Consider the following 11285-nt stretch of genomic DNA (forward strand, 5'->3'; position numbering starts at 1 on the left):
CCGTCGGTCAGGCGGACTAAACGCCCCTGCGTTCATTTTCAATTGCACTTTGTCTCCACTTCTGTGGAGACCCTCATTCATGAGAACAACCGACAGAACGCACGACCCTTCGATTTGGCGACCACACCAAAACTTGGATCAGTAAGTTAGAAATAAATTAAGATAATACAAGTCAATAATCAAGTTTAAAAAGTGATTGAGCCATGATTAAGAAACTCTAATCACATGTCATATCGAAAACTATAAATAGAGGCCTAAGGTAGGTTGGTAAGAACCTTTTAACTCGCATTTATTATAACATTTATTGCTATCCACCGATCAAACTTAAACTGACTTAAGCATCAAAGTCTTTTATACAGGTTCATCGATCGTCCGATTAGCCGAGAGGAGGAAAAAAAAAGACTTTGAACTAAAAAGAGAAGACAAGTTAAATGAGGAGAACATCAGACAAAAAAATTAAAGGAATACTGAAAATAGGTGTTTACTCCCTACACCCGAAACATATTTAATTTTTCTTTTGTTCTTGAACTGGTTAATCACTTTATGGAAGTTTCGTGTCTTATTTAAGAAAATGTTGTCATTCATCTGAATCCTCATATATTGCAAAAAGACTTAAGATAAACACTTATATGTTGATGAATACATATGAATTAGCTCGAGCTTTTTTCTCATATTTTCATTATCAAATCTACACTTTAGCAGCATAACAAAATTTAATGGACCCAACTAATGCCATGCCAGGGCCATAAAATATCTATCAGGATTCACACTATTCAGGATCGGCTTCTGGGCGCGGAGTATGATTATTCCCATTTCATATCTTATGCTGGAACAACATTGTATTTTATATAAAATTGTTATCTCTATTTTGTTATTAACATGAATTAATATTAATCAATAAATTATATTATTAATTAATAAATTATATTATTTATTAGTATAATTACATTGCATAATATTTATTAATTTTATGAATAATATATACTAAATTAATATATACTAAATTAATATCAATAAATAGATATTTCATTAAGTTGTTGACAGATTTTTATATCGGTCAGTAAAAATATAAAACTGATTCAATTAATTTTAAATAAAAGTAAATAAAACCCTAGATACTTGATTTTGTTGTGTTGAGCATTCGATCTACAGGAAATATCTTACTAGAAAGAAAGTATCATCGTCTCACACAGGTATGTTTCCGCATTATACTGTTTAGGGTATTGGGGAATGTTCAATTAACCTAGGGTTGATTGTTTTATGATTGTGTTTTCTGATGCAAAATCTAACACAACCTTCTTCTACTTGAAAAGGCATGAAGTATTTGATCTTCGTTGTGAGATGGGAATAGAAGAAGCTAGATAGTGACAGTTCTGTTCGCTTTCGCCGACTATCTTTAGCAGCATGCAGGACAAGCCAGGACCATGCCTCATCGTCATGGTATTGCTGCCTCAACCTTAACTTTAGACATTGCGTTTGGCTCATACTGAATATTCAATTCCCTGAAAGGGAATAATAAAAACCAGAATCATACTCTTGATAATAGTAGATTCGTTTTAAACTGTTTGATGGGAATCGAGATGTCATTTACTCTTCAAACAAATACTTTGGTTTGGTGCATTACCCTAAATGGAAATTAGTTCCTTATTGAACATGTATGATTGTATGTATTTCATTTAGTATAATTTGAATGGTGTAGCCTATCTTAGTTTACTGCAGCAGCATGATGTGTTATTATTTGACGGAGTAATTAGAATGGACAGGGCTTTTCTATGAAAGATGTGTTTGCTACGTAACTTGCGTGGTTATATGATGTAGGCATTTCTATCAAAGATGTATTTGTCTATGAATGGACAAGGCATTTTAATCTGAAAATATATCACAGAATCTGGTATCAACCACTTAATTATGAACGGTGAAGCAGCTTCTGGAGTTTGAATCTTGTGTAAAAATAAGAAAGTTAGAAGATTATATAAAAATACCTAATCTTTTTGGTGTATTTCTTTGAGAAGTATCTTACTGTAGTATACAGAAAACATGTCTCATAAAGTGGGACAAGTAAAGGTCAATGTAGAAGGACAGTATATGGAAAAATACAAGAGAGATTTCAGTAGTGAGAGTGAAAACGAAACGGCAACTTTGGATTGCACAACATGGAAAATTGAAAACATCCTGGTTCTGTGTTAGAACTGATTAACGTTTTTATACACAGAAGAGTGCAATATTTCCTAGAGGTTGTAGAGTGAAGACAATGAGATTTGCAGGTTTGAAAAGAGAAATCAAAATAAAAGGAAAAATTGAGGAGGTGATACAGGGTTTTTAATTTTGCATGCTGCAATGTACTGGTGGTGAGTGCACCTTTTTCTAGCAGAGCCAAGCGTGAACAAGTAAGCCAGAGGTTATGACATTCACGGACAACTTGTTATAACATTTGATTAGGACGTGTTATTATTGCGTTAAGCTCGAGCCAACTTCAAAATTGTTTGTATTGTATTTTATCAATCTCTGTCTTGGTCAATCTCTGTCTTGGGTAGGGTCATTATGACTATCAGTTGCTTGCACGAAACTACCAGTGATTATGGAGTTATATATATATATATATATATATATATATATATATATATATATATATATATATTGATTTATTTATTTATTGGACAAGATTACAGTAGATTGAAGGCCAAAAGTCTAAAGAAAACAATTACAATATACACACTTTAACTTCTTCAGCCCATTAATTTCTTGACTCACCTGTATATATTTCAGAAAGTAAGTGAGAGTGAGCCAAAACATTAACGAGGTACAGGAAGATATATCAGAATATAAAAAGGAATTATATACCATTCCATTGATTCTTTGTCATTCTTGAGTATGTGAAGGTTTCGTGGCATGAAGAGCAATGAAATCTTTGTACCAAGAAGCAGACATTCTTGGAGTCCTGTCAAGAGTGTCATAGTCCACACGATGAAGTCCAAACCTTATAGAGGATCCATGAGTCCACTCAAAGTTGTCAAGAAAAGACCACAAAAAGTACCCTCTCACGTCTGCTCCTTTCCTGTTCATGCATCAAACAATTTTTTAATCAACAAGACTTATCATGCATGTTATTTTAAGTTTAACTTCGAATCGGCGTGTAAAGTATATATTATAAAATTGTTTTATCTTTAATTATCTGGAATCTTTCTGTACTTTCTAATTAATTATCTCGTAATATTTTATCAAGAGAAAAAAAATGTGCAAAGTTTGGTGTGTGTATGTACACTTTTCAAAGTAAGATAGGTATGTCAACACCTTATTGCTGTGGCCAAGGAATCCAAGTAAGCACGCAAGTACTCCACTCTTTCCAGGTCATTGATCATTTCTTTAGTGGTGAGGTTGGAGTTCTCTTTCATCCCAACTCCTATGCAAGACAATGTATACAATTCAAAATCAATATTTCCAAAAACTACTTTTACTCAGTTATTCTCCATGTAACTCAACTTTTTCTAAAAGGTTAAAAAACTCCAAATAGATTATGGAAGTGTTTTGTATTAAAGATTGGAGGGAAGAACGATGGGTATTTCCACTCACCATTTTCAGTAATGAACATTGGTATATTGTTGTACCTCTCCTTAATGTAAGTCACAATCTTCTCTATGCCTTGTGGGTAAACATACAACCACTCAAGTTGAGTCTGCATGCATGAACTCCATATGATTAACATTATTTCCCGAATTGAAGGTGCGTGATCTTCGATCTAGAAAAGTTATTACAGGGTTTTATAGATACACACCGGTTCTCCAATGCTAAGGCCATTCATTTTGGCCGATGTGAGAGCAAAACCTTCTGTCCTTGTAGACCCTTCTCCCGGTTCACACACTGAGTGGATGCAGTCCTTTACAAAGTAACTAGTATAGTGGTTTACTCCAATGAAATCTATTGCAGGTTTCATTCTTTTTAGGCTTTCTGGAACTGGTGGAAGGTCTTCTCCCAATATTTCACGCATTTCCCTTGGATACTCCCCTAGGATAATTGGGTCCAGAAACCTGCACGTTTTCACGAGCATAGTTTTGAAGAATTCATGCATGCATTATTCAGTGACAAAATTTAACAAAGGCATTTACCAGTTCATGTAAAATGATTGAGCTCGCTCCGCAGCTTTCTTGTCTTCTGAGGAGTTGGTGAAGGGTTCAAACCATTTAGTATTCATGGCAACTCCAATTCTCCCTCCTTGATTTTTCTGCCATTCAAACCTTTCTCGTAAGATTATTGCTCATATCTGGACACCTATAAACTCTATACACATTGAGTAGATAAGAAAACTCATGTCTTACCTGATATTTGGTTCTGTAGAGATGAACAGCAGTGGCATGGGATAAAAGAAGGTTAGAACCTGCAATGAAAGGTTCCCTTTCTGAGTCCCCACCACTGGTGCAATTCCCAAATGAACCGGAACAACGACCAGGAGGCCATAACCCTTTTCTATAGCCACAAATAAATGCAACATTTGGTTCATTAAATGTGATCCAGTATTTCACTCTGTCACCGAAGTTCTTGAAGCATATGTCTGCATAATACTTGAAATCCTTCCTACAGAAATCAACGTATATTTGTGAGCATACTCTTTTACTCTACTTTTATTATGTGTTGATATCAGAAGTACTTACTCAATCTCACGACTTAGCCAACCTTTGTATCTTTCCTGAAGTTCTTGAGGAATATCATAATGTGATATTGTGACAAAAGGTTCTATTCCTAAATCAAAATCAGAAAAGGAAGAGTGTTAGAGATAGAAAAACTACAGAATTAATGATATAGAAAAAAATGAAACCTCTGGAGAGAAGTGTGTCAATGAGACTGTTATAGTAATCAATGCCAGCCCAATTCACTTTGCCGAATCTCCCCTCTGGATCAAATTTATAATGTAATAGTCAGAGATAAAAAAAGTAATTGCATTTTGTTATTTTTAAGAATTCAAAAATAATTAAATTAACTAATGTTTTGGGCTTTTGATGTAACATTAATTATTGTATTTATAATTTATTTTCAAATAAGTTAATCAGTTCAATATTTGTATTTTCAACTGATAATAAAACTAATACATTTACTGTTTGAGAAGGTTATTTAATGTGATCAAAGTTCACAATTATGATATGTGAGGATGAAATTGTTGAATTAAAATTTAAAAATAAAAATTAAACATTTAAGAATTTAAATGAAAAGTGTAATTATTTTTTAATTAAAAAGAAAGCTTACTGGGCAGAATTCTGGCCCATGATATTGAGAAGCGATAACTGTTGATTCCAATGCCTTCCATAAGATCCACATCTTCCTGTTTTTCAAGTCATATATCCATAAAAAAAAACATTCCATCAAACAATTAGTTGGAGGCCCTCCATATATTTTTCTCTGCAGCTTATATAAAAAAGTTTTGATTTTTCTCCTCTTTTGAATTTTACAATTTAAAAATTATAAATGACTTCTGACTCATATGATTTATAGGTAAAAAATATTCATAGATTCCTGGAGTGTACAATTCAAAAGTAAAAAATAATTTTGAATGTATATTATAAAAATTAAATAACTTTTTTTAATTGTATTCTGAAAACCATTTCTTTTGAAAAAAATTAATTATATAATTTAAAGTCATTTTTGTTTTTCAAATAAACAATCCAAAATTAAATAATTTATATATATATATATATATATATATATATATAAAGTATAGGAGAAAACATATGGAGGTGGAGGAAAGTGCCTTAGTTAGATTGTATCACTAAAATTAAGATCGACAAAAACAATCATGCATATTTAGATACCCATACTTGAACAGTTAATCTTAATTTCTTTTATCAATAGTAAATTATCTACTTATAAAAATATGCATAATCAAAGATGTAAAAACTAATTCAGTGGAATAAGTATCAAGAAAAAAGTCTCAACAAGTTTAAGAATATTCTGATTATACGAAACTGTTGAAAACTACCAACAAATTCAATGCGTGACCCTACTTACAACCAGAATATCATTTTTAGTGACTAAATTAAATGTTGAATGTCTCAAACTGAACTAAATTTCTATTTTACTCCAGGACTTGTCTAATGGACTCAAGCAAACAAGGCTCAAACTATATATATATATAACAAAAAGAAAATCATATTATTAAGTTATATTAAAGGTTATACATTCTATATTTGTCAATTATATAATTTTTTTATTAAATTGAGAAAATTAATAGTTTTATATAATAAGTTACTCTGTTGTAATTTTTAATTAGAATTTAAATAGTAAATAGTCATCATTTATATTAAAAAGTTATTATATATATAATCTTCTAAATAATATTAAGCATATTTTATTTTTTAAATTAATTTTAACTAAAAAATAGACGAAATCATAAGTTAATGCTGGTTGGCCCACTATCACCATCTTACTTTAGACTTAACTAAAGATGCGTTGACAAAAATAGATATCTGCTGCCACTAAGATCTCATCTTCCTGTTTTTAGAATTTAATATCTACGTACATACTTCTTTATTGGTCCAAAAAATTACAATAATTTACATTTTTTAAACAAATTAAATTCTTTAATACTCTCACTTTATTAAAATGTTTGATGTTTATAAATTATTTCTCTTTAAATTAATCTTTTACGTGCTAATATAAATAATATATTTATTATAAAAAATATTTATTGCTATTTTTAATTGGATTTTTTATTATTGAATGAATAATAATATTTTGCTGTATTTCTTTTACTCACTTTTAATCTAATACACAATGAATTAAAAATGTGTCAAAAAAAAGTGAATCAAAATAGACCATTCTGTCTTTCTGTCTTTCGTGTTTAAATTTGTTTTCTATCCATTCCAGATAATGCAGTGTTTTATTTTTAATTATTATTTGGGCTATATTTTATATATATTATTTTAGAGTTGGTCTAGTAACTTAATATAAATAGTAAATTCATAAAAAGCATTGTATAGTAATTAAATTGATTAATAAGGAAAAATTATGACACCAACAATGATTTGTAGTCATGAAATATAAAATATGATAGATGAAAGAAAATGACATCTTATCTTAAAGATGAATCTAAACCCTCAACCAATCCTCAATATTGAAGTGGACTTAGATTCATTTCAACTTGTTTAAGTACTCTATTCATTGAAATGGAATTCACAAGTAAAATATCTTATCCATAAAGTGTTAAATAGCTTTACCTCAACCCACATTTCCTACCGATTAGAATTTTTTTTTTGTGCTCAAACTAGTTTTATATAAAATCATTAGGCCCATTCTAAAATAAATAAATAAATAAAGATAATTTAGATACAATAAATGAAAATTTAAAATCTTGTTCTAAAATTTGTTTCTTATAAATAAAACTAAATTTATTATTACATATAAATTTAATACATAAAATATAAAATATGTACACATATTTAATAAAATAATATTATTTTAATTGCTTTTAATTTAAATTATTTTTTCTCATGCACCTACCCAAATTCATTTGATTCGACATACTAAATAATCAAACTAAATTTGAATGGTGTTTTTTTACCGTCCAACCTAATTTTATTTGATCAAGAATAAAATATAAATACAATCAAACTCAGTAAAAATTACAAAAAAAAAATATTAGTTTCTCCCATAGTTAATTAACTAATTTCATAGATAGGATAAAGTACAAAAAAGAAAAAAAATGTTGAATTGGAAATGATTGACACCATTTAGGCTCTATTTTAAGGCTCCCACCAGTCTCTATTTGAAAGCTGCAAGATCGATGCAAGTTGGTACTTTGTATTTATTTATACTATTATTTTGAGAAGAAGGTTTATATTTATTTTTTTAAATTAAAATAATTATTTCATTAATTTTTTTTAAATTTAACTGTTTTTTTCATTTTGACTATTTATTTAAATTAAATTATTTTAAAACTAAAATAACTATTTATAATAAAAACGATACTTATAAAATAAATATCTAGTAAAATATTTATATTTATATTTATAATTAAATTAAATATATTATTTTTATTATTATAAAAAAAGAAAACGACATCTATTTTCAATGGTACATGAAAATAACTTATTGAAAATTCGATTCATTATAACCAAATAGAAATAATATAGTGAAGAAAAAATTGATTCATTAATATTAAAATCATAATTATTGCGAGTACTTTCTCAGTTTTTCCTTATTTTAATTTACAATCACTTAAAGTAAAACGTTATAAATATTTTATGATTGATAAAGTAAAGTTTACTCTATTAGTTTTAATTACTTTACTTTTATATTTCTCTTCAACAATAATTTCCTAACGTCATTCTTTCTACACCCATGGTGGATATTTATTTCAGTAATAACAGGTTAATTTCAAATTAACTTTTAACTTATATTTTCTTATCACCCCTTCGTCTACTATTATTTTCAGTCAGAAAAGCTTTATGATTAAAATTAGGGTGTGCAATTTATTTTATACTAAAGAAAGCAACTTGAAAAACGATGGATAACATGAACCACGTACAAATATAGAATACATGTTACATAAACAAAAACATGCTATATATATATATATATATATATATATATATATATATATATATATATATAAATGACATAAATCTAATTTTAATAATTTTGACTTCTTGAAAAGGAATAATTATATAAATATTTAGTTTGATTATATTTTTTATCCATATATATTTTAAAAATTTGTAGTTTTATTTTTCTTTTTCTTCAGTATTCAGTCATTATTATAATTGTAGTTTTATTTTTATTTTATTTTTAATGTTATAAAAATAAGCATCAAAATTAAAATTAAATTATGCTATTATATTTTTTTTTACACATTTCATAGCGAAAGGTTTACACTGATATTTTATATATAATGGAAGAGACGTGAAAGTTTATTTTTTCAGATGTAGGAAAAAGAGTGAGATAGATTGAGGTAGACTTTTTAAAAGAAATATTATCAGGAAATTTGTTTTGTTAGAATCTTGAAAACATCGTCCCAAATAAAACCCAGGATTATTAAAAATAATAATTATTTGTGTTGATAAGTTTTGTTAGAGAAGGAAGAGGAAGCGTTGGATGAAGCAGAAACAGAAGTATGCAAGATGGTACCTTATAACGATGGTAATGATCATCAGCAACATCGCCGTTACTTCCATCAGTTATTGTTCCTGAAATGTAGAACCATGTAAATAGCTATGGATTCTTTCCCAATAAATAAGTATTTTAGAAAATAATGAGTAAGAAATGTGAACCTGGCTTGTGAGTGAAAACATCCCAGTTATTTAGCCCCTTTCCATCAGCCAAGTAAGCTCCTTCAATCTGCGAAATTGTTCATTGTTTGGCAAAATCATTCACCGGAGAAAATAAGAAGAATAACCAATCACAGTGTTTCACGGAGAAAGAACCTGATACGAAGAAGATGCAGTTCCGAAAAGAAAGTTCGGTGGAAATGAAGAAGTTGAATGGTGTTTGAGGGATAGAAAATCAGCAGAAACCCATCCGAAGAGAATGGTGAGAGAGAAGCTTAGTGCAAGGAGTGGTAGGAGTGGAAGTTCCATGTTGTGTGTGTTTGAGGGAATGTGGAGTAACAAATACTTGAATGCAAACAAACAAAAACAACCCATAATGGCTAAGATGTCATCCAGGGAAATTGATATTTCACATGCTCTCCTTTAACTATACGTGATTTGATTTTATATCACCAAAAGTTCAGATTAGACAGGAAAATAATTGAGTTTAGCTCCGTCTATTTATTTCAAATATTTTCAAAATATTTTAGTTTAGGTTCAAGAGTATGTGAACATTGATAAATCTTATACATAAAGCAGCACTACCTCAATTATTTTATTAATGCTTATATTCATATTCTATAATTTCTGTTATTGTTATTAATTTGAGTATCACAATCTTACGATAATCTTAAATAGTAACTCCATTATTTTATTAACTTTTATATTTATATTTTATCATTTTTCTTATTTTCACTGTTTTAGTTAAAAAAAGACCGGAATCTGATTAGTCAGAGCATTCAAAGTGTTTTTTATTTTTTATTTTTGTCATATGTCACTCTTTATTTTACTTTTTCTAGTCTCCTTAAGACTCTTTTAATGTCACTTTAACGCACTCGTTACTCTTTATAGTCCGTTATCTGACTTATCTCTTTAATTCCCTCTTTTATCATCATGGGACATCCTAGGCAACATCTACTATTTTTCCTCCTAAAGTATTCAATCGATATTGGGTTGACTGGTTGGGCCTATCACCACACAACCCCCTAACCTTTAACTCTTTGGAACATAAAGGCTAGAAGGAAACCTGTTCAAGATGACTTACTCAATAAGGGACTGACCGGTTGTACCTATCACCACACAACCCCTTAGCCTTTAGCTCGTTGGAGTGTAGAGACTAGAAGAAAACTTGTTCAAAATAACTTACTCAAAAAAAGGACGACTGGTTAGGCCTATCAGTACACAACCCCTTAGCCTTTATCTCTTTGGAACATAAAGGCTATGATAAAGCTTGACCAGGTATGGACTTATGGACTTTGACATGGGTCCGTGATTTTCAAACTTCCAAACGAGAGGGATGAGTTCTATGATAAATTCCTACGCGTGAAATATGATTATGAAAAATATCGAGACAAAATACAAGAGGATCGAGCTGGATGGGAGAAGAAGGAAATTGATTTGACCAAGGCAATTCTAATTTGATCACCAATTTGGAAAGAATGAAGATTGATCTGGAGGATGCCAAAGACTTTATTGTTAAGTCTTTTTGAGAGGAATTCACAACAACTATGGAGCAAACAAAGATGCTTTATCCAGATACGAACTTTACTAGTTTAAATCTGACGAAAGAAGTTGTGGATGGTCGGTCAACTTGTTGATATTCCTACATGTTCCTGTTGAAAATACAATTTATGTCTTTTAGATTGAGTTTTACTTGGTGTAATCGTTTTGGATGTGTGCTTAGTGCAACACTTTAGTACTTGTGTTGGGCATTACTTTGGTTGCATATCGTATTTTGCATGTTTGTGTTTTTTAATTGAGAATTTCTTGGCCTTGCTATCTTTTTTATTTTTGCGTACCTAAAGAATTGGATAGCGTACGTGCGCAAGCTGTGTAAATATTTTTTCATAGATGATATCTTTATGAACTATGGGTGTCACCTTCAAAACCTTGATTTTAGAGTTTGTTTTTCAAAATATATAGAATAATGTACCTGCCCACTGATTTTTACCTTATTTTGAAAGAGTTGGGGTAGCACTATGTTCTTCTTTCTTA

At 29.6% G+C, this 11285-nt stretch overlaps 1 protein-coding gene and 1 long non-coding RNA gene across 2 annotated transcripts; one reads left to right on the forward strand and one right to left on the reverse strand.

The window, feature by feature from the left end:
* Window positions 1–1099: 1099 nt before the first annotated feature.
* Window positions 1100–1796, forward strand: LOC114187953. Its single transcript, XR_003605366.1, has 2 exons — window positions 1100–1193; window positions 1314–1796. It is a non-coding gene; the product is annotated as an uncharacterized LOC114187953 (long non-coding RNA).
* Window positions 1797–2641: 845 nt separating this feature from the next.
* On the reverse strand, window positions 2642–9678 carry LOC114187951 (beta-glucosidase 46-like). The gene is made up of 13 exons (XM_028076399.1): window positions 9408–9678; window positions 9255–9321; window positions 9112–9170; window positions 5236–5311; window positions 4811–4885; window positions 4647–4734; window positions 4314–4569; window positions 4104–4219; window positions 3773–4025; window positions 3571–3673; window positions 3292–3400; window positions 2842–3055; window positions 2642–2751 (listed from the first exon to the last, which is right to left on the reverse strand). The coding sequence occupies exons 1-12, from the start codon at window positions 9624–9626 to the stop codon at window positions 2860–2862; spliced, it is 1617 nt and encodes a 538-aa protein (XP_027932200.1). The 5' UTR covers window positions 9627–9678; the 3' UTR covers window positions 2642–2751; window positions 2842–2859.
* Window positions 9679–11285: the final 1607 nt, after the last annotated feature.

The sequence above is a fragment of the Vigna unguiculata genome, chromosome 6, assembly GCF_004118075.2.
Source record: "Vigna unguiculata cultivar IT97K-499-35 chromosome 6, ASM411807v1, whole genome shotgun sequence".
In the NCBI taxonomy this organism is placed as follows: Eukaryota; Viridiplantae; Streptophyta; class Magnoliopsida; order Fabales; family Fabaceae; genus Vigna; species Vigna unguiculata.

Coding starts and splice junctions, on each gene's coding strand:
- LOC114187951 (XM_028076399.1), bottom strand. CDS start 9,626: ATGGGTTGTTTTTGTTTGTTTGCATTCAAGTATTTGTTACTCCACATT. Junction 5,312..9,111: donor ATCATTACCATCGTTATAAG/GTACCATCTTGC, acceptor CTTGAAAAACAG/GAAGATGTGGATCTTATGGA. Junction 3,056..3,291: donor TCCTTGGCCACAGCAATAAG/GTGTTGACATAC, acceptor ATGCATGAACAG/GAAAGGAGCAGACGTGAGAG.